Source organism: Cryphonectria parasitica (assembly GCF_011745365.1).
Source record: "Cryphonectria parasitica EP155 unplaced genomic scaffold M406scaffold_9, whole genome shotgun sequence".
NCBI classification, from domain to species: Eukaryota; Fungi; Ascomycota; class Sordariomycetes; order Diaporthales; family Cryphonectriaceae; genus Cryphonectria; species Cryphonectria parasitica.
In genome coordinates, this window is record NW_024468917.1 from 1263082 (window position 1) to 1285632 (window position 22551).

At 52.5% G+C, this 22551-nt stretch overlaps 5 protein-coding genes across 5 annotated transcripts; 3 read left to right on the forward strand and 2 right to left on the reverse strand.

Annotated features, from left to right (window-relative positions):
- Nucleotides 1-4740: 4740 nt before the first annotated feature.
- On the forward strand, nt 4741-7689 carry M406DRAFT_99370 (putative sec1/sly1; the record flags this gene model as incomplete). The annotated part of the gene is made up of 8 exons (XM_040926456.1): nt 4741-4910; nt 4974-5033; nt 5099-5542; nt 5675-5682; nt 5810-5934; nt 5993-6424; nt 6485-6708; nt 6762-7689. 8 exons carry the CDS (start codon nt 4741-4743, stop codon nt 7408-7410), a joined length of 2112 nt encoding a protein of 703 aa, XP_040771766.1. The 3' UTR covers nt 7411-7689.
- A 171-nt stretch (nt 7690-7860) lies between these two features.
- M406DRAFT_99371 (family 2 glycosyltransferase) lies at nt 7861-11345 on the reverse strand. The gene is made up of 4 exons (XM_040926457.1): nt 11318-11345; nt 10770-10957; nt 8934-10708; nt 7861-8857 (listed from the first exon to the last, which is right to left on the reverse strand). The coding sequence occupies exons 1-4, from the start codon at nt 11337-11339 to the stop codon at nt 8137-8139; spliced, it is 2706 nt and encodes a 901-aa protein (XP_040771767.1). The 5' UTR covers nt 11340-11345; the 3' UTR covers nt 7861-8136.
- Nucleotides 11346-12386: 1041 nt separating this feature from the next.
- M406DRAFT_334406 (uncharacterized protein) lies at nt 12387-13924 on the reverse strand (the record flags this gene model as incomplete). Its single annotated transcript, XM_040920933.1, has 7 exons — nt 12387-12426; nt 12696-12790; nt 12981-13157; nt 13284-13326; nt 13560-13605; nt 13822-13863; nt 13897-13924. 7 exons carry the CDS (start codon nt 13922-13924, stop codon nt 12387-12389), a joined length of 471 nt encoding a protein of 156 aa, XP_040771768.1.
- Nucleotides 13925-15925: 2001 nt separating this feature from the next.
- On the forward strand, nt 15926-18821 carry M406DRAFT_108248 (uncharacterized protein). Its single transcript, XM_040915292.1, has 6 exons — nt 15926-16175; nt 16245-16317; nt 16381-16438; nt 16506-16665; nt 16731-17442; nt 17519-18821. The coding sequence occupies exons 1-6, from the start codon at nt 16165-16167 to the stop codon at nt 18569-18571; spliced, it is 2067 nt and encodes a 688-aa protein (XP_040771769.1). The 5' UTR covers nt 15926-16164; the 3' UTR covers nt 18572-18821.
- Nucleotides 18822-19209: 388 nt separating this feature from the next.
- Nucleotides 19210-19950, forward strand: M406DRAFT_73251 (uncharacterized protein; the record flags this gene model as incomplete). Its single annotated transcript, XM_040925612.1, has 1 exon — nt 19210-19950. One exon carries the CDS (start codon nt 19210-19212, stop codon nt 19948-19950), a length of 741 nt encoding a protein of 246 aa, XP_040771770.1.
- Nucleotides 19951-22551: the final 2601 nt, after the last annotated feature.

The window sequence follows — 22551 nt, forward strand, 5'->3', positions numbered from 1 at the left end:
CTTTTTCTTCTGTTTAAACTTCTGATACTCCCCAACGTGTCCTCGGAGGAGTTTACCGAACGCCGCGACGGCCGTGCCGATTTCGGCACTGGTTGGCTGAGGAGTGGTCAAATATATTATACCGAGCGCATCCCATTCAGCTGCATCAGCCTCATCAGCGGGCCGGGTTTTACTACGTTCCTATTGGTAAGTTAGCGGTCATGAGTCCATGATCTCAATCAGACAATTATAAGCATGCCGACTTACAGGTCCCTTTCCGGCGGACGCTCTCTTCTTGGCAGCCCTGGCCTCTTGCATCCTAGCGACGTATACTTCAGGCAACGAGCCTCCTGGACGGATTTGGGTGATTAGCTCGCATCCGGTCACAGCGGATGTATGCCCTAGACTTACCGAGATGTCGTGTCAACTGCTGCTCCAGCTCATTTTGTCCGGCAACATCCCCCTCCTTGAGCGCCTTCACCCAATTGCACAGTATTCGACTTGCATTGGTTCTCATCTTACTACCAGGGGGCATTCCATAGGTGAATGCGGCCTCTGGGACTTCATCGGGGTCATAGATCTCGCCAAGTGTAGCTTTGGCACGTTCGTTATCTCCGGGCGGCAGCGACAGGGGGAGCGTGTGAGTGAGGCCGACATGCCGACTAGCATAATGTTGCAGCGCATTATCGTCTCGCCTGATCAACCGCGGGGGCGCAAGGCCAGTAACACCGGGATGTTGCGCAGCAGCCGCAGATGGCACTGGACCATTTGTCTTTGGATGAAGGTTAGGCTGGGGACTCGGCTGAGGGCCGCCGCCAATGCTCGCTTCCTTGTTCGATGGCTGCGTCCATGACACAGCGTCCGACACCGCCATGTTGCCAGTGACTGACACTGGGCCTTGTGGTGGCCGCTGCTGCATAGGGACCATTTCCTGGGGAAGAAATTGACTCTGTGTCTGAGCATTCGAGGGCCCCGGGGATGCGTTGGGAAGAGCCGGTTGCCCCTTTGGCAGCCGAGAAGCCGAGAACGGTATTGATGGGCTGCCTCGGGCATCCTGTCCTTGTTGTGGCATGGAGAGTGGTGCCATATTGAGGCCATTGAAAGGAGACTGACGAGGTTGTTGCGCGGCAGGCGTTGCCGATTGAGGTGTACCGATTCTGGACATCTGTTGAAGTTGACTAATATTCTGAACCTGAGTCGGCTGCTGACCACCAGCTTGGAGCGGGTTGGGCTGCTGTTGCTGGTGGATCACATGTTGCTGCTGTTGCTGGTGCTGGTGCTGCTGCTGCTGGGTCATTGGGGACTGCTGATGCTGAGGCACAATAGCAGGCTGAGCCTGGACATGGTGCTGGTGCTGGTGTTGATGCATAGCAGTTGGCTGATATGCCATTGCCTGCCTTTGGGTTGGCATTGGCTGGGAAATTGTCTGCGCTGGAGACTGCTGTGTGCTTCTTCCATAGCTCGCTGCTTGGTTGGGGGAATGCATGTTGCCCGGGGATTGTCGAGGCGGGAATTGCTGCTGTTGGCCTGGCACGTTGTTGGCCATGTCGTGCGAGAAGGATGACGGAGGCTGCACACCATTGCTGTTGACCCCCTGTGGCACGCCATTTCCGTACGAGACAGCACCTTCCCCCATACCAGCCAGAGGATTGGTGCCATAGTTGAAATCATAGTCCCAAGGCATGTCTGGGGAGCTGTCTATCGCGAGGGATGCCGTATAGGACGACGGGTGCTGGTGGGACTGTACGTGGGCATTATTTCCTTGGAAATTCTGCATCGCATACTCTGGGCTCTGTTGTTGGAAATTCGAGAAGGTTGTTTCAGGAATGAACTGGCTGTCTTGACTTGGCCACTGCTGGGAAATGGCAAAGCCATTGTTGCTATCACCATGACCAAAGCCCTGGTTCACAAAGTTTCCAGCTTGGCCTGTATCCTGGCCAGGCTGAAAGTGGGAATAACCCCATTGCTGGTTATTATTTCCACTTGCCATAATACCTCCTCTGCTGTGGCCTTGAACAAGGCCAGTGAGGCAGGAGTCAAAGACAGGGTGGTCACGTGAAGAGATATCGGAATATCGGGGTTATGGAAAGAACGAGTTTCTATCCAGCTGCGAATTTGCAGATGGCGGGGCGGTGAGGGGCCCGTTAAAAGGTGGGGCTTTGTTATTGCAGAAAGGGACTCTGCACTAGTTCGAGAGAAGGAAAGCGGGGACAGGGCCTATCCAGACAAGAGTTAGCCGCAGAGACAAAAGACAAGAAACAGTCCATCAATTCCAATATAAAGAAGCGATGTGAATATGAGGTGAGCGACGATGAATGACTTTGACAATAAGGGGTGATTGGGCGTAGCCACAGTATGTGGAACCGCAGGCTTGTAGAGAGGACAAAAGTGCGGTTGGCATATTGTCCTCCATCGCCGGAACGGCAGCACGACTCGACAAGGGGGCAGAAGAGGTGTCGAGTTGGAGACGCCTCGCTTGATCTCTGCAAAGCTTTGAAAGTATCCGGTTCAATGATGAGTTTCCGGAATCATCAGGCTTGGGTTTCGCAGTATCTCCGGTCAGGCGAAGTCACTTGCTAGCTTAGATACCACAATGACCGGGTCAGGTATTTTCCCAAGTCGGTCGGATCGCTGCATCGGTCCTGGTCATGTGGTATCTTGGCTTCGGAAGCCGGCTGCGCCGCGGAAAGCTGATCAGGCCTGGGTATTGGAGCGCCGGCCGTGGTGCGGCTTGGTCGCTGAATTGCGTTGCTTTGCTTTGATCGACTTGCGATCAGCAGTAGCATTCATAGGATTCTGCCCCTCTGCCCTGTCTTATTCCAATGGCCTTGTTCTCTCGAGCCGTGACCAGTCTGCTGGAGAGACGCATTCAAACAGAGTGTGAAGAGATAGCAAGTAGACAAGAGCCAGTCCAGTCAAGACCGTCCTTTCCCATCTTCTACCACCGACGTACTCGAGGTCTCCTTTTCTTTCCTTGACGAGTTCACCAGGCGGCTTCAGCTTGGGTCCCAATGCAGAATGTCTGATGTATCGCGCTCTCTCAGCCAGCCGGCAGCCGGCAGCCGGGACTGCAGGGGAGTCCAAGGCCACCGGGAGAACGTGCGCCAGCCCGCACTCAAGCAGTGAGCGCCAGGCTTTTAGGGCGGATTCATCCATATTTCAAGAAAAGGGAGTAGTTTGTAAAGGGCTTGCTTTGACCGCCGACAGCGTTTTCACAAACGCACGAGTTGTGTAAACGGCTGGAAATCCATGGACAGGCGGAGCAATTTCTGTTTCTTTTTCTCCTGGATTTTTTTTTTTTTTGTTTTCCTTTCCTCTTCTTGTTCCTCTCCTCCAAGGCGCCGTAGACAGGGCTTCGGGATGTGAACGTTGCTGCTCGTTGAGATGGCGCCGTTGCTGCTGTCACAGTTCAATTCGTTCCTGGCTGGCTAGTCTCATGCAGCCCCATTTCAACGGTTTCCGGTCTGCGCAATTAAGCCGCGCGACAACTGGAGCCTCGTATGGACATGCCAGTGATGTACATTGATTTCATATGGACACAGTCCCAGCCATACGATGATCGGTGCAGTGCAGTGCAGTGTGTGTAGTGTAGGGTGGTGAATGGGGGGGGGGTTGGAAATTGTTAGGGGTGTAAAGGCTTTTTATGCATACCCTGCAGTTGGACTCCGGTTGCGCCTGTTCGATGGATGGCGCCCTCTTCTCAGCTCTGCCAGCCCGGACTCAGCCCAGAGACCTCGAAAAGAGATGCTTCAAGTTCCTACGCCGATTGATTGCGCCTTGATGCCCCAAACCTCCATCAGGCACACACGAGATCAAAGCCAGTCATAGCATGGCTCTCTGATCTGCATGTGCGAGAGGCGTCTGAAACGGTTTTATGTCTACCTGAGGAGGTTGGCGCTGCAGTGGGGAGACAGAAGCAGCAGAACTTCAGCTGAGCTGAGCTGAACTGGGTTGAAATGATGGGCAAGAATCGGAATGAATCAATTAAAAACCACGAATGAGGCGAAAAAATAAGTCAAGCCCACGACCACTGAACCAGATCTATCAAAAAAGAATTAATTCTTTCTGCAGAGTGACAGTTCTGCGGTGACTACGTTGCTGAAAGGCGTGTGGGTGACTGTTGTGCGGTCGTGATGGTTGTATGGTGTTGTCAGAAATGAAAGGAGAGAGACGAAGAGAAAAGCGAAAGGGGGGCGGGACAAGCTTGGGGTGGACATTCCCACCAAAGGACCGTTTCATCAGCGACCACAGCCAGAGGCAAGCAAGACTAGCCCTCCACTTCTACTCCAAGTGAAAGAGGACAGCTCTAAGGATAGTACGTATTTTAGTAGTCGCACCCCGGCTTAGCGCACCTGCCATAGAGCACCTGTGGCCTTGCAGGCTAGTCACGGCAGGTGCCACCCCAAAGGGATGGAGCTGCCAGGATTCTTTACGTCAGCAGAGAGCTACGTACGGGACACTGGCAAGTATTGTGTTGGTGTACTGTGTAAGTTGAAGCCCACCATAGGGCCGAGAATGACAGCGTCGACGACAAGAGAGGACAGCTGTCGCAAACCACACACCAACCCAATAATACGCAAGGCTTTACTACGCAACGGTTGGGCGCCTTTTTTCGTTCTGACCTTTCAACTGTCAACTCCGCGCTCGACCTGGTCCTCGTTTGGCGGCTCTGTCTGTGCATGCTGCGTTGCGCACCTTGACAAGTAGGCACCACTACCATCACACGGCGGCAGCGCGAAGCTTCTGTCCACCTGAGCAATCATGGCGACGCGTGGCTCATCGCTACGCGACAAACAAATCGCCTCGCTGAAGAAGATCCTGAATCTAAACGACGAGGTGGAAGCCGGCGAGAATGAGGATGCCCAAGCCAACGGGCTGCCAAACTCGCAAATCGTCTGGAAGGTGCTCGTCTTCGACGACCTCGGTCGGGAGTATGCTTTCCAGTCCCAAACAGCCTGCAAAGACGTGGCTTGCTAATCATTGGGTGTTTATAGTGTCATCAGTTCTGTCTTGCGGGTCAGCGACCTGCGAAGCCTGGGAGTGACAATACACATGTGAGCCGCCCTTGCACCCTTCTGTCGCGAGCAGAAGCCGGATGCTGATCATGGCTATTTGGCAGGCACATCTCGTCATCTCGCGCACCAATCCCCGACGTACCCGCTGTCTATCTCCTCGAGCCGAGCGCACAGAACCTGCAGAGCATCACGAACGACCTCCAGAAGAGCCTTTACTCTCCCGCGTATATCAACTTCCTCTCCTCGATCCCCCGACCACTACTCGAGGACTTCGCGACTATGACAGCGACGGCTGGGACTTCAGAGCAGATCGCAAACGTCTATGACCAGTACCTGAATTTCATAGTTGCCGAGCCGGACCTGTTCTCGCTAGGCATGGAGAAGGATCATGTCTACTGGGCACTGAACAGCGCAAAGACACAGGACGAAGAGCTGGACCATGTGGTGGACAAGATTGTCAGTGGACTCTTCTCTGTTGTGGTGACCATGGGTGTCATACCAATCATCAGAGCCAGCCGTGGTGCAGCTGCCGAGATGATAGCACAAAAGTACGTTGGATCTCGTTTGACTGGCTTGAAACTACGTTGTATGGTTGCAAATGATTTCACAATCATGGCTCAGATGCCTTCTGTCTAGGTACGATTGGTCTCGTCCAGTTTGCTAACTTTGAATTCTCATAGGCTTGACAGTACGTCGACCCTATCGATGATTTCTTGAACTAGGCGCTTCATGCTATACACGCCGAAGTTTTCCAGGACTCAATCATCATAAAATCACCAGAACGTTGTCCAAAGGCTAATGTATAATGATTTCAGGGAAACTCCGCGATCATATTCTGAATTCGGGCGCAAAGGATGGTCTGTTTTCGAATCGACCGAACTCGTCAGCAGGCACACCTACCTCACGCCCCGTCCTTGTGCTGTTGGACAGAAATGTCGACGTATGTCTCTTGTGTGTGTCCTGCCTAATTACAACTTGTTACTAACACTATGCAACAGCTTACACCTATGCTCTCCCACGGTTGGACCTATCAACACCTAGTACATGACGTCCTCAACATGAAACTGAATCGGATAACCATCGAAACGCCCGTTGACGAGTCGAACCCTGCCAAAGGTGTTACGCGAAAAGGCTACGATCTGACTGCGAATGACTTCTTTTGGTCCAGGAACGCGGGCCTAGCATTCCAGGAAGTCGCAGAGGATATCGATACCGAGTTGAATCGGTACAAAGAAGAGTCAGCTGCGCTCACGAAGAAGACGGGAGTGACGGACCTGGAGGACCTTCAGATGGACAATAGCGCCAGTGCCCAACACCTCAAGGCTGCCCTGACAGTGCTCCCAGAGCTCAGGGAACGAAAAGTGACCCTCGATATGCACATGAACATCTTGGCGGCCATTCTGAGCGCAATCCAGAAGCGGTCTCTAAATGTGAGTTTTGACATTGGCTGCAAGGCTGCCCAAGGAATGCGGCTAATGCGATAACTTTAGGAATACTATTCGATAGAATCGAATGTCATGAAACAGACGAAGGCACAAATACTCGAACTCATCAAAGATGAGGAAAAGGGCGACACTCCGATAGATAAATTGCGTCTCTTTGTCGTTTGGTTCCTCAGCACAGAGGCAGACATCAGCAGAGCAGAATGGCAGCAGTTTGAGGAAGCTCTTACGGCAGCTGGAGTAGATGGGACATGTCTGCCGTACATAAGACAGTAAGGCTCCCTTCCGTTGCACGAGGCTGAGCTTATGCTGACTGAGGATGCAGAGTGCGTGCGACAACCAAAATGACACAACTTACTACGATGGACTCCTCTGCGTCACAACAGCAACAATCCGGTTCCGACCTCTTCAACCGCTTCTCCAACATCTCATCTCGCCTGACAGACCGCCTTAAGGAGTCCGGTGTGCCCACCGGCGCCCTGTCCGCCAACTTCGACTCCCTGATCGGCGGCATCAAAAACTTCCTCCCTGCCAATCGCGACCTCACAATTACCAAGATCGTCGAATCCATCATGGACCCTTCCGGCGCTTCCTCCTCCGCCATCGCAAAGACGGAGAATTACCTCTACTTCGATCCCAGGAGCGACCGCGCACGGGGGACCATGCCTCCGCCGTCGACACTACGGGCCGGAGGCGGGTCTGCACCGGGATCCATGCCTGGTGGTGTCGGTGGTCCAGGCAGTGGGCCTGGTGCCTCGTTCGGCCAACGGCGACAGGGGTTCTCGGACGCTGTGGTCTTCACGGTCGGTGGTGGCAGCATGGATGAGTTCGGTAACCTACAGGAGTGGGTGAAACGCACTGCGGGCAGTGGAGACCGGACGAAGAGGAGGATTGTGTACGGCAGTACGGAGCTCGTCAATGCAGGAGATTTCATTAAGGAAGAGCTCGAGAGGCTTGGGAGAGAAGTGCAATAGAAGCTCGCTCCTTGAAGTTCTCGAGCAGGTGGCTTGTTGGATCAAGCTTAGCTGGAGTGAGGTGAGAGGAGCAATTCTCACCAGTTACCAGCAACGATGTCAACGGGGGTGAGAATAGAGAAAATTCACCGGCAATGCTTTCCTCCTATTTGTCTGCATCAAATTGGCAACGTGTGCATTGAGGAAACCGCGGATATGGTATGGCAATGGAATTCTTTCTCTTTCATATCGCCATCGAAGAATTCTCCGCGGTGCAAATATACATCCTAAGTGCTTACCATACTACACGCACCCATACCTGAACTGATTTTGTTCCAGTTAGCAAGAAGGATGTGAAGTTCCTCACACAGGCAAAAGCAAGACAATACACGTATAAGTAGAAGAGCATCAGGGCCAATTTTTGTTTTCCCTTGCGTCCGGAGGCACAGAGCAATCAAATGCACATATTATGGGTCTAGGATTTCATTTCATTTCGCCATGCTGAAGGATAAAAATGAGAAGTAAACAAAAAAAATCAAACGATCCGTTGTAATGTCTCACTCCAGGAAGAAATGGGGTATGTAGAAGTAAGGGAAAGAAAAAAAAAACCCATCGCCGCCAGCGCACGAAACAAGAAATATTTTCCTTTTTACCGTCTTCCACTAGGCATCCAGCCGTGGTGCGGGAGAAGAGAACAGAGACTGCAAATAACAAGAGAACATTGAATCCAGGAGGGGATATAACCTTTCATACGCCCCTGAACATCCTCACCACCAAGAACCACATTGCGCCCAAGAACTTGAATCCAGACAGCACAGCGACCGAGTACAGCACAACTGCCATGTAGATTGTCGTGCGTGTGGTCTCGGTCTCATCGGTATCGGTGTTCGTCGTCGTGCCGATCTTCTCCAGGCCAGCGGCAGATAAAACGACTGCAATAAGCGCAAAATTCGTAATCATCCACATCAACACGACCACCGTACGTACGCCGCGGTAGTAGTCTTGCTGCTTCTCATCGAGCTGTGCGGGGGTGGGGGTTGAGACCTCCTTCACAGGCTTCCGGCTGAACACTTGCACCTCGCGATCGTATTGGGCGTTCAGGTCGCCCTCGTCGGGTAGGTCTGTCTTACCCTGGCCATCTTTGGTGGAGATGGAGGGAAGCTTGTCGGGCTTGTCATCTCCCTTGGTACCCCACGAGACATCGTGTGTGTTGCAGAAGGCGTAGACGTTGAGGACGTTGGTGAAAGTGGGTGTCAGCATCATGTACTGCACCAGCGAGGTGAACATGTGCCAAGGGTCGAACATGAGAAGCGATGCGATCAGCCAGATGCCGTAGGTTGACATGACGGAAACGATCAACGTGTAAAAGACCTCGTTCTTGAAGAGCTCGCTGATGCTAAAGCTGTTGTCTTGCAGGTCGGTTTCAATGGCCTTAACTGAGATGAACACGGCTGCAAACATAAGGTAACTACCGGGGGAGGGAAAAAAATTAAAAGTTAGCAACGGCTTTTGTGCATACGTGAGGGGGATGTTTTTTGACTTACATGAAGATAATGGCCCAAAAGACAACCATTGCCATGTAATATGGCCCGGAACCAGCAGGTCGGTTACCCATGGAGAGGACGAAACAGGTCATAAGTGAAATTCCGTATAACCATTCGAAGACCACACCGAGGATAGTGCCGACGGTGCCTAAGAGATCAGAATCTCCCAGACTTGCTGTCAAGATCTTGAAGACCAAGAAGAAGTTGCCAATAGCAAACCAGGCGAAGATCATGTTGATGGTGTTGAACGTAAATTCAACGAAGAAGGCCAGTTTTCGAAACAGAGAATGGTCGGATCGGAAAAATTGGTAAAAGTGAGCGATGGCGTAGATGGCGGCGAAGAAGGAACCGTTCAACCACCGACGACGCTGGAGAATGAGCTCGGTGATGGTATCAGGCACGTCAGTCTCACCATTGGCAGACTTGACGTATTGAAGCAGCCAGTGGCAGTTCCGCTTCGTGACGAGCTCGAAGCAGAGAATGCGATCTTCGGCGAGGTACATGTTCGCAGTGAAGATTCCAGCACCAGCACCGTGAAGCTTCTCACCTGCAAAGTACTTCTCCAGAGGGCCCTGGCCGTTCTTGTCGTTTTGAAGAGCCACATATCGATACGCCGAGAAAGCACCGGGCAACACGGAGATGAAGCCGAAGGCGGACTCAAGCGGCTTGTCGAGGATGTTGCTCATCTTGTACTCAAAGTTCTGCGCCGCAACAAGAGGGTTGACGAGGTTCTTGCCTGCAGTTCCCAACATGGCCTTGATCTCACCACAGGCACCTGCGCACATGGGCTCGAGATCGAACGCCTTCCAGAGGTGGTAGATAGAGTTACCGCCAGGCTTCGTACCAGCGTCGATCAGGACGCAGATGTTGGGGTCCAGCACGCGTCCAAAGGCAGAGAAGAACCACCTGTGGGAGTTGATCTTCTTCTGGTTCTTTTCCTTGAGGCAGAACAGAAGCTGCACCGGCTGCTGCTTTGGTATCAGCTGGACGACGTCGTTCTTGATCTGCATGCCGACCTGCGAGGTGTACTCGTAGATGTGGGCCGTCACGTCCTTGTGGTTGACTTGCTGCTTGGCAATACCCTCCTGGTACACACCCATACCAGCAAGTAGTGCACGCGTACGGGGGTTGATCTTGGCACGACCGTCGCTGACAATGCACACAACGATCTTCTTCCAGGCGTCCTTGCCCCAAGTCTTGCTCTCGTTGCGCTTGCACATGTATTCGACGTTCTTCAGAACACCGATCATAGTTCGGGCGAACAAGATTTCGTCCTCGTTGTACATGGTGACGACGATAAAAAGCTCCGTGTGCCGAGGCTTGCTGAAGAGCTTCTGCCGCAGGGTGAAGTTTTCCTCGTAGAAAAAGTTGGGGTCGCACGTGGCAGCCGTGTAACGCATGTGTGTGAACTCGTCGCGTTCACCATGAGGAACTTGGCTCAGCAGCCTTGGTGGCACGGGACAGTCGAGAACCAGATTGCCCTTGTACAGGAGAACCTCCTTCACGGTCTTCCAGCGCTTAAGGCCTCCACCTGCCGCTTGTTGTTGCCCTTGCTGCTGCTGCTGCTGGGCCGTTGAGTCTTGATACTGAGAGCTCATGTCAGAATGCTGGTGGTCCAACATGGGTCTTCTATCGTCAAAATCTTGGCCTTGGCTGATGAGCTGAGGATCGTAAGGCTGGTTGTAGTAGCCATCGTGGTGGGCTTCGGGGTTGACAGAATAGTCCTGGTAGGGCGTGTTCTGGTCGTAGTGGCTGCCCATATTCTCTATAGAGTGCTGTTGCTATATCAACACAATTGCGCTGTGCTAACAACGCCCTCCTCTAGGCTGTACTCACGGCTTGGTGCATCTCTATAGAGTCGGCAGGAGTATACCTGCCATCATGACCCATCGGCATATCGGAATGCTGATATGGGTTATCGTCGAGCTGGTAGCCATATTGGAGAGGGTGGCCCGGCGAGGGCGTACGATTGGCATTGGGATTCATGCTGGCACCGAAATGGTCCTGGTGGTAGGCACCCTCGTCTGTATTGTTGTCGTGTTAGCTCTTCGGCTTTGCGAAAGACGGTCCAGACTCGGTCTGGATGTGAGACAGTCTTGAATTGTTTGTCGAGCAAGCTTCGAGCCTGGCAGGTGGTAGGATGCGCCGCACCCTGTGCTTTGAACTGAGGGCAAGGCACAAGCTTCCTCTGTTGCTATATGCGAATAGTGGAGGAGAGCGAAGGGGAAGAGGAAGGTTTGCGATGTCTAGATGGAGGCCTGAGGAGAGAAGTGGGTATGGGAGTGGGATCGGGGTGGAGGGTCCCTAGATCAAGGGGATCTCCGACTCGGCAGTGATGCGGAAAGAAAAAGAAGTCACGGGGGAGGGGACATTCGAGGACGTACCTAATCGATCGTACCTCGACATGGTTACGCTGTGCCTTCTTCCTGGGCAAGGGAGGGGAGGGAGAGGTTGGATTGCGCGGAGCGGAGCGGCGGCAGGGGGACGAAACCTGGGCGGGATTGAGCCAATTCAGAAGACGTCGATTGTGGTTGGTTGCGTCAGAGGAAGTAGTGAACCACACTGGCCCCTTTATGGAATGCAAACAGAGTTCAGAATATTGAATGACTGTGCGGCCCAAAGTATGAATGCCAATGTGACAATCGAGTGGAGGAGAGATAGAGGGCGGGTGGAGTTGGGAAGGGTCTCAAAAGTCTCCCGAGGAGAAAAGGCTGAAAGATGCTCCCCCGCAGCGCGCCGGCCTGTTTCGAAGGGATGCAGCGGGCAGGCTTGACGTCTGAGCCCCTTTCGACCACCCAATGTGCGCGGTGGTCAGGCTGTGTGAGCTCCTGTGCTTCTGTGCTTCTCTGATCTCTGTAACGACGCCTAGGCAGCTGTATGCGCGTGGCTGGACAGTTGTGGCCAACAGGGCGAACCACGTTGGACAGCTATGCGAGGTGAGATCGTGGTAGTGGGTGTGGGTGGGTGAGGTTCACAGCTTGGTCGGTGCTTGACTGGTCGTGACTTCACCACAAGCAATGTGCCTGTGCCTGAACCTGACAATATGGCCCAAGAAGGTGGAAGGGTGATCCAGGAGAACCAAGAGGTTTCAGTCAAATGACTTGACAACAAGGACTGGTTAGGCCGCGGGCGGAAATGGCCAGGATATGGCGGGATGAAGGGGCTAAAAAAAAATTTAATGTGCTGGGTTGAAGGGTTGCCGTTTCAGATGCTCAGGGGGGGCGCAGCAAATGCTACTGGGAGCCACCCTGTCCCCCAGTGACGACTTACCCCAGTCGCGCCGTCTCCCCCAGAGTGCTTGCGCTTGTTGTTCCTGTAGCGCCCTTGCAACCCTCAATGCAGTTCAGGGGGTGCTTTCAGGCTTTCCCTCCCTTGCTTCCCATATGCATTTCTCGATTGACGACATCGAGAAGTCTATTCTTACCTCCACCTACGATATACTACTCCACACACTCATATCGTGCACAGTTTCTTGGTACATCCTATCACAATCCTGAACAAGCGCATCATGGTCTGTGTTCTAGCTATGGCTTGTTGCTTGCCCATGTCCACCTGATTGAGGTTGCATAGGTCTCATTGGTCTCCCGACCACTTTCGTGCCCCGCAGGCAAGACACGTCCGTGGTGATGACAATCAAATCCTGCCGTCTGTCTACACCGAACAGAGGTCGTCAAGTGGGGCCCAGTACAACCTTGAAAACAGAATGAATGAATGTCTGGGTCTTCTCCAGAGGGGAGAGGCAATGGGGGGGGGGGGCGGAACGTGATGTGGCGCATGAGATAGAGGGTCCACTTGCCCAGACGAGTCGCATGTCTCTCGAAATACTGCATCGGTGCCACAGCGGAGTTGACGATGTACTATAGTACCGTACAGCTCACTGCTGCGCGGCAACAAAACACTGATCGTCTCGATGCGCGTAGATGATTTCGCCTCACAACAGACCTTTCGACCCCCAATCATATCACGGCACACAGCATGTACGCTAGTGCCGTCCTTGGTGTAATCCAAAATAGAAACAGAATCAGTCATTGCCAAGGCACCACGCACAATGGCTGTGGTAGCCGTGCAGCAGAAGTAGAGACTGGACGACTGCACGTCAACGCCAGCCAAAAGTTCCGTGCACAGCCTCAGCCAAGGCTGCCTCTCGTGACCACTAGCCCTCTCTTTCTGTTCTTCGTCGTTGACAATGCCGGACAAAGCCCGACGAACAAACGTCAAGGCTTCCTACAAGGTGGGTTAACCAGTCACCAGTGATAAAATTGGCTACCTCGCGGACGCAGTTTAGGAAGCTTGTGATTCGGCTACTCGCCAAATCTTTTCCCCGCTCGACAACATTCACCAAGGACCTACCCGTCTTAACCACGCCGATGAGGCCACGGCCATGGCTCTCACACTGCGCAGCAAACAGTACAAGGTGGCGTCAAACAATAGCTTGGCTCAGCCTGTCAGGCTCGTTTTTTGTTCTTCCAAGGTGGCATCCGAGCAATCCCTGCCTCGGACGGTGGCGTACGCAATTGGGTGCGCACTCTAGCCTCTGAGCCTCACTACATGACACTACACAGCCACTAATAGCACAGGATGACCGCTGTGGCGGATATGATTCAGAACCTTGACAGAGAGACTTACGAAACTCTGCGAGTTTTGTCATACAATCTCAACACCTCGGATTGTTCTACCCAGACAAGGTTCTGCGTAGCTCAAACTCGAAGACGACCTGCTGCGATTTCAACCTCATGGCTTAAAAACATTATGCAATGCATGATTAGCTTACATCAGAGTGCATGAAATTGAGACTACAAACAATGAATCTTCTCTTTCTGACATAATGAGCCCTGAGGGGCTGACTGGGCTGACGCTAGGCGGCCCAAATTCAGTACCTTCTGCGTACCTGACGCCTGCTTGACCAACTCCAATGGCAATACCTGCGTTACTATATCAGAATCATAATATAAGCATTGCTCACTGAGATCTCCATCAGGAGGCTTTGTCATTCTTCGGGGAAAAGTACAATATTGTTCCCTGTTGTGGTCCAACCTCATTATTTCAGTTACAAGATAAGACATTTTATCACTTTTGAAGTTATTATATCACGCTATATCAGAAATTTATTTCTCAAACCTACATGTCACCTTGCTCTTGCAAAGGCTCCGCCAAAGCTCTCTGGTCCCGGCCTGTGTCCGCATCTACCTATTCCCACCACGGCTTGCCGAGCTGGAACCGTCCAAACAGTTCCCAAGTGGAAATTGATACGCTGCAAGAGGTTTTGGGAGACATGATGGAGGTTCCCAGAGACTGGAAGCAGAAAAGGCAGTCGGCAATGATATATTGACTGCATTGGGGGGCAGATAAGATGAATAGTAGTAGTAGGATTAGATGGACAGTGTTTGGCTTGCCTTATTTTGCCTTCATTTCGCCCGTTACTCGGCAGAGATATGTAGCTTTCCTCGGCCTCATTCACACAGTCAGGACAGACTATATGAGTGATCTGGTTAGCAACATGCCCCATCCTGTGCCACCTTTACCCCCTTCTCAACACATCCTATTATAGAAGCAGTCCGAGTCCTCAAGGTGTTTGCCCAGCCCAGCTTCAATAACTACCACATGTGCAGATACTCTCCTAAGAATACCCCAGCGAGTTCCACAACCATAAGGCTCTCTACGGAGTCGTGGCGCAATCACTTGTGCTGTATACGTAGACCACCGTGAAAACATTTGGGTTGAAGCAATGAGATGAGATCGGGAAAATGAGTTCACGTCCAGACGGAGTCTCGGGACTCTCGAGGTTACTTCAAATTGGGATGATTCATCTGAGGACGACGGTCCGACAATGGCATGTAACTTTTTTTTTTTTTGGGGGGGGGGGGGTTTCTGACATCGGGCGATGAGCAGATATGTATAGCTTTTGCGGCCTTTTAAGAATACGACTTGCAGCGGGTGCATCGTTGTTCATGGAGGGTGGATGGAGGCGCTCACGCCCTTTGACGACATGCTACTCGAAGGTTTTCGAGCCTTAGTAATGTGCTGGGGCAACGGAAATGGCTCTTGGCAAGTTGTTTTCTGAACAAATGGACGCTTATTAGGAATGGATGAAGATCTCACCCCAGTAGCACAGGTGCACACACTGGTATGAGATGGCTAGACTTGCTGAAAAAGTGATGACTGAACGAGACAAGTTGGTAGTGAGCCAGTGAGGGACACAAAAAATAACCAAAAACAGTCGAGGGTTGGGGTTATTTAGGGTTTTTGGTTTCTCTACCCCGCCCTCCCCTGCAAGCGCATACTGCGGCTAATTCTACCATAGAGAAGATTGTAAGGAGCAGACAAGATGCCAATAGAAGAGAAGGGGAAAATAAACACCCACGAGGCCATATCAACGTCGAAAACCCAGGGGAGGAGCCGTCGTGCAGCCGAGGAGTCCGGTAACAGGACATCGATTTCTAAGCAGAAGCCATGAGAACAGTCTTTTGCCGACCAGGGGTGGTTCGTCGTCGCATTCTCAAGGGTCCCACTAATTCAGCGCCTTTTTTCTCTCTTACTTTTTAAAGTCCTTGTCGTGGCCGGCCTGCGAAAGCCTTTTTCATAGTACATGATTAGTACCTTTTTAGCTCCCGGCCAGACAGAGGTCAAAACATTTTTCTCATTATCAAGAAAAAGAAAGAAAGAAACCTTGGGGACGTCACACCTGTCCACTCTGAACCTCCACCTCGCCTGTGCCAGATCTGTCCAGTCGCCGTCGAGAGATATCGCGCGATCACTTGTCATCCTTCTGACCCTGGCAAGCCTGGCTAGAGCATCCTTCTTGATTCGACGAGCCTGATACCAACCGTGGGGGAGCGTGCCTAGCCGGCATCTGACGTTCCCAAAAGCGCCGACACTGATCTCGAGACATACACATCCTTGGTGCTCTCGTATATATAAATTAGATATATATATATACTTACTAGGTCTGCATCCCTCCTCTATGTCCTGATAAGAGCCTACGTCGATAATACGAGCTTGTTCTGATTTTGTAACATCAGATACTACCCATCTCCGCTGTCGGCAGCCCAGGTTCAGCAATGATGCTGTGAAGTCACCCGTTCTTTTCTTCTCTCTTTTTTTCATATCTGGAGGCTCGGCCCAACCTCGGATATCATCGGTATTCAGGACTTCGGTCCAAACACGCTGAGAAAAGGAAGCATCGTCAACGATACTCGACTGGCTTTTTTCCTCACTTCATTCGCTTTTCACGATGGGTCTCTTGTATGTTCTCTCTGTTCCGGGCTTTATCTTGTTTGTAGAAGCTCAACTAATCACGATCGTGTATTGAAGAGCTCTTGGAACGGCACTGGATTGGCCAGACGCCAAGAAACACGCCGACCAGGTCCGCGAGTGGGGCATCAAGGTAAGCAGGGTTACACACAATGAGCATGTCGTGGGACGGCAGTTTTACTGACAGGATCATTAGCAACTACTGGAGATATGGAACAAGGCCAAGGGCAAAGAGGCAGATGCCATGCTATGGGGTGATGAGGTTTGAATCCCTCCACCGTTCCCATTTCCTAAAAGGTTCCGCCGTTGCTGATCGCGGTGGTGATCAGGTCGAGTATCTTGTAGTGGTATACGCAAAGGACAAGGATGAAGTGCTATTGTCCCTGAGACAGGCAGATATTCTCGAAGCCCTGGCTACCGACAAAAATCTGACCGCTCAGGGCGGGTGTGTTCCGGCTCTCCAAGATGTCCCTGGGATGAGGTAAGAAGCAGGAGACCTCGAACAAAACACCATTCGCTACTGGATAAAACTGACACTGCGTCCAGTTCAAATGAGCCTCTACCAGTGTTCCATCCCGAGTTCGGCAGATTCATGCTGGAGGCGACACCAGGCAAGCCTTGGGGCATCGAGTTTAGGGAACTTCTCAACGTCGAGCCAAACATGATCTTGAGGCGAGTCATCGCGAAAGATCACATGCGCTCAGATGAGTACCCTATCACCCTGACGACATTCCCGATGATCGGCCGCCCTGGGGTCTTCACCGACCCGCACTACCCAGTGTCGGGCTCTAAGCTGCGCTCGCAATTTGTGCCTGATGAGATCGCGAATCCTCACATTCGGTTTCCCACCCTGGCTGCGAACATTCGGTGGCGGAGGGGCAGGAAGGTGCAGGTGAACGTGCCCGTATTCAAGGACAAGAATACGCCCTGGCCGTGGAAGGATCCGACGGTCAACTATGATCTGCACACATGGCCCGAGGACGACGACGTGAGGAACGGTGCTGCGCCGGACAACTTCATCCACATGGACGCTATGGCCTTCGGCATGGGAAGCTGCTGTCTGCAGATCACATTCCAGGCCAAGAACATCACAGAGGGCAGGAAGATGTACGATCAGTTGAGTCCTCTCGGGCCGATCCTCTTGGCATTGACGGCGGCGACACCCATCTACAAGGGCTTTCTGGCCGACACAGATGTGCGGTGGAACCAGATCAGCCGCGCTGTAGATGACCGAACCCTGGAGGAAATGGGAGAAAAGGTAAGAAGACATGTCCTCCTCTGCATCTTGCTTCCCCTCGCCATCTTCCTCAGTGATGAGCTGACCCCCCAAAAAGCCACTTAAAAATGATCGCTGGCGCATCCCCAAGTCCCGCTATGCCTCGAACTCGACGTACATCTCCACCGACCATCGTCTCCGGCCTGAATATCTGGATCCCGATCTGGTGATTGATGAATCGATCAAGGCCAAGCTTATGGAGGGAGGGATGGATGACCGGCTCGCCACGCATTTTGCTCACCTGTTTATCCGTGACCCCATCGTTATCTTCAAGGAGGACCTCGAGCACCTGGACATGACCAAGACGGACCATTTTGAGAACATCCAGTCGACCAACTGGCAACACATGCGCTTCAAGCCACCACCTGCCGGCAGCGACATTGGGTGGCGCGTTGAGTTCCGGCCTATGGAGATCCAGGTCACAGACTTTGAGAATGCTGCGTTCGCGGTCTTTATTGTTCTAATCACGCGAGCCATTCTGTCGTTCGATCTAAACTTTTACATTCCTATCGCCAAGGTGGATGAGAACATGGAGACGGCACACCGCAAAGACGCTGTTCTGAACGAGAAGTTCTACTTCCGAAAGACGCCCTTCACAGCTCGGACACCACGCGCCAGTGGGACATCAACGCCGAACCACTTACATGCTGCTGGTGGGTTCAGCAGACCGCCGACGCCGCTGGGACCCGTCGAGGACGAGTATCGACTGATGACCGTAAACGAGATTATCAACGGGACAGCCGCAACCAATGGCGCCGACGATGTTGACGACGAGGGCTTCCCGGGTCTCATACCGCTCGTCGAGAGCTACATCGACAGCGTCAACATGGATGTTGTGACCCGATGCGAGCTGGCAACGTACCTCGACCTCATCCGGAAGCGTGCGAGCGGTGAACTCTGGACCGCGTCCAAGTGGATCCGTGAGTATGTGGCTGGCCACCCCAGCTACAAGTTCGACAGTGTCGTGCCGGAAGAGATCAACAAGGATCTTGTCGGCGCCGTGATCGAGGTCGGGGAAAGGGAGTGTGGCGGAAAGGGTTTCGAGGGGCTGGATCACATCCCTGGTTTTGAGAATTTGCTGGGCAAGTTTCGCCGCGGCGGGTGTCGCTGAGGTGGCAGCAATGGCCTTGCTGTCTGATGAAACAGGAATTCTGAGGATATGAGCTTCCTTGGTCTTCGAAAGTCTTGGGAACAGGACCTACGTCCCTTGCCCCTTTGGAGCACAACTGGCATTGGCGAGTCGAGGCAGTGAGACTGGCGCTTGTGTGGCTATTTCGCCTGTATGGGAGTGGTCTGCGGCAATGATTAGACATGATAGACTTACTTACGCAACCAACAGCAAATGAATCGTTTCCTCGTGCACGATGGGCCTTCAAAAACCGCCTTGACTATGACTAACGTACTCGATATGGCGGGCACGTACCTCATAGACACCTTTAGTAACCTGTGAAGGTGCGTCGTGCCTGCCAGTTCGGCGCTTATCTACATCCTTAACTCGTTCCTTCGAGAATGGTGTTCTGGGCTCGTCTTTGTTTACGGTCTGAGAGTCTGGCCTGGTCGTGGTCGCATTTCATCTCTCTTCATGACATGCTTCGACCGAGCCAGGGCCTTTACAACAAACATATCTGCATTCAATTATTGAGATTTCCTTGATCATCCGAAAATCATATCAGGCTCTATTTCATTCTTTTATTTTCTTTCGTCCATCCAGCTCGAGTCCCCTGCTGTGAACCTCTGAATACAAACAAAATGCGCTTCTCCCAGATCACCTCACTTCTCCTGGGAACGCTCAGCCTGGCTCTCGCCCTGCCGGCTGAAACATCACCGGAATCCAGAGATGCCAGGAAGTCTCACTGGCGTCGTGGACACGAGCACACACGCTCTCACCTACCTCCTATGCACAAGCCTTGTGCTAAGCGACGAAACGTGGCTAGGGAGCCTGACTTTCCACCGCCAGTGACAGTGACGACCACAACGACAATTACCGCTATTGTCGAAACCGCTTCTGCAAATCCGCAGGAGAGCTCTCCTATCTCTGTACTCACAGCGTCTACCCTGCTAAACCTCGTGTCCGATACGCCACATGATGGCAAGACCTCCCAGGACACAAAGATGATTTCAGCGGTGACGCGCATGACGGCTGAGCACATCGAGGAAGCCGCGCCGATCCGAACATCTGCTGTAACAGGATCTCAAAAAGAAGCAGGTGAAGAGCCAGAAGAGTCTTTGCTTGCAGACATGACCATCACAGACGGACTGGGCCTCCTCGGACTGCTGGCGGACGCTCTCATCCATGGCGTTGCATCACAGGCAACTTCTCTGATTGAGAACGGCACGGCGGATGCGATTGGCAATGATTCAGCACCTGCTGCCCAAATGGAGAAGGCGGTGGTGGGCTTGATTGATCTTGGGGCGGATGCTGCGGACGATCTCGTACTTGGAGTTCTGGATCAGATCATCGGGGCGATCAAAGGTGAGGAGGATGAGTAGGTTCGAGACTCAGCAAAGCGGGCCGGTTATTTAATGAGACTGCTCCTGCTTCAATAGGCTGTCATGTTGTCTTCGTTATCAGGTGGTCTGGAACAACAGGGGCGGCAGCAGCACCATTCATTCTTATGAGTATATTGATAGAAGGAGTGAAGGGCGGGCGAAAACAGAAAGACAGACGTCGGGAGTCTTGGTATCTTCAATACCAAGAAGTCAAAACAACCTCTTGAATAGCAGATACCTGAAAGACAGTACTCAAACCTTCAATTCACAGCACCGTTGGAATATGAAGAGAGCACGATGGTAGATTGACACATCGTACATTGACCTCCAATAGCTGTCTTATTGACCATCTCCAGCTCTAAATTTGATTCGGCCCTCTCGCTGCAAGCCTCGAGCGCCTTACGAAGCGCCGCAGACCGCCCTCAGTCTCAGCTGAGTGATCAATCATAAGGAAAGGAAGAGAGATGTCTCTAGGGTACTTGGCTTATGTCTCAGCCACTCCTTTTCTCTTCTTCTCTTTTTTTCTTCTTCTTCTGTTGTACCTCACCATTTCCCTTCCTGGTTGTCGGTGTTCTCCAGCAAAGGGGACGTTTGTCTGTCTGTCACTTCTGTGCTTGGGTATGAGATGTGGATGGGATGATGACAGCTTGCTGCACCGGTCGGGTTGATCCCATCCCGTCCATTGGGAGCTGCATTCTTACAGTTCTTACCTGCCAAGGGGGCTGGTCAGATGACAAATTCATCGGGTTTGTTTGACTGCTGGGTTTGAGAAGTATGCAGTACTACTGCTATTACTACGTCCAGTAGCTCTCGAGAGTGGCAGGAAAGCCACATGCAGGGGCCAAAGGGTTTCCGATGACGCTGTTCCGCGCCTCTCTCCCCCCTCTGTCTGTCTCTCTCAGCTGCTACAAAACACGCACACCCAAAGCCAGCACGGAGTTGTTAGTCGGGCGCAGCGTAGGCCTGGACTATTTCAGCCCCCTTTTTTATATTGGTCAGCGTGTACAAGGGATGCATGTCAGACGGGGAGAGCTTTGAAAGAGACGACATGGCGCCTCATGGACCCGCGTGCGGACCACCACCACTACACCTGCTCCTGGAGGTCGTACGCAGCACAAGAAGGACGGCTTTCGTCTCCCGTCCTGCTGCCATGTGTACTCGGCCCGTCTGTGTCGATCGCCTGGGAAGACTATGCCTTGTCCATGGCTGGACTGTGCACGCCTCCCCCCCCTCCCCTCCTTCTGCCCTCGCTCTCTTCTTCCATGACATGATGACCCCACCTTATTCAGCCCCCAAAACGCACGCATACCATGCAGTGAAAAGATGGCAAAATGCATGGCAAGGCTACCTGCATCGCAGGACGGGAAAGGACCTCAGGAGAAGGGGGGGGGGGGGAGTGCAGAGGCTGGACTGGAAGGTTAGACCGGTCTGCTATTGGGGGTTATTGACCAAGCTGTTCCGAGAATGAGTGAGCTGCTGTCACCCCATGACAGACCATGCCAGAGCTGTCGGGACTGTCGGGAGCCTGCATGCCATCTTACTGAAAGAGAATGCGGTGAGGAAGGGGGCAGGGAAATAAGAGGGAAGAAGAGAAAAGCATGTTCCACTTTCCTCTCATCTCAGCTTCGCGGATCGGGCAGGGCTGACTCCAGCCAGGGCGACAGAGCCCTGAGAAGGGAGTCGTTTACAAGTCTTTTTACTTTTGAGCGCAGCTGGTCGAGCTGACTTATGACTTGACTGGCTTGGCCCTCCCGCCCCCGCCGACCGCCTCCCGTCTCACGGCGTTGTATTTCTTACGCGCGTGGCTTGCAATCGTGGCGAGGTTATTTGTTATAGCAACGTTTGGTGGTGCAACGTTGGCCTCGCGGTTGATCCTATTTTATAAGGGAAGAGTTATAATCATGTCAGTTATTTTTTTTTTAAAAAAGAAAAAAGGCTGACAATGGTAAACGGAGTGGGACTTTTGTTTTGGGGGCAGGAAGTATTGGAAGAAAGAAAGAAAAATTAATAATTAAAAAAGGACCCCAATCACCACACAGTCACTACTGTGCCGAAGAGATGATGCCTGCGTGGTCCCCCCGCCCCGTACCAAACAACAAAAAAGGTCCGAAATGGCCCAGGCCTAGAACTGCCGAATGCCACCCTACGCGGGCCCTGAATCCGGCCCCAAGCACTGCAGTGATACCGAACCTTGACTGTGTGGGCTAAGAGACCGAAACTTTCCTTTGATTTTGACTGGAAGGGTCCCTCGTGATCGTTGAGAGATCGCAGGACAGACCCTTACAAGACAGGTATGCATTACGACCCGTTCATCATACTGGACATCAATTGTATGGCTGAGAAAGACTGCACGACCAACCTCTGGCATATACCGTGACGAGCTTGAGAGACGCATGAAATCCGTCGTCCCTGCTGAGACAGACCCGGTTACGGTTGTGTGAGAAGAAAAGATGCGGAACAACGCCCAGGACTGTGTTCTTCTTTAAAATCCCCCCTTTCCCCCCCCCTAAGTCAGTCCTGACCTTTCGCTCGTAGGGTGTTGGGTCTATTGCTCGTGTTTGTCCCTCGGTTGCCGTATTCACACATATGGGCCTCGGGCTT

Bases quoted from the DNA above. Each gene is read 5' to 3' on its own strand.
- M406DRAFT_108248 (XM_040915292.1), top strand. The intron at 16,318-16,380 runs GTAAGCAGGGTT...CAGGATCATTAG, and splicing joins TCCGCGAGTGGGGCATCAAG to CAACTACTGGAGATATGGAA. The intron at 17,443-17,518 runs GTAAGAAGACAT...CCCCCCAAAAAG, and splicing joins TGGAGGAAATGGGAGAAAAG to CCACTTAAAAATGATCGCTG.
- M406DRAFT_99371 (XM_040926457.1), bottom strand. From the start codon at position 11,339: ATGTCGAGGTACGATCGATTAG. The intron at 10,709-10,769 runs GTGAGTACAGCC...ATATAGCAACAG, and splicing joins CTATAGAGATGCACCAAGCC to CACTCTATAGAGAATATGGG. The intron at 8,858-8,933 runs GTAAGTCAAAAA...CTCCCCCGGTAG, and splicing joins TTTTGGGCCATTATCTTCAT to TTACCTTATGTTTGCAGCCG.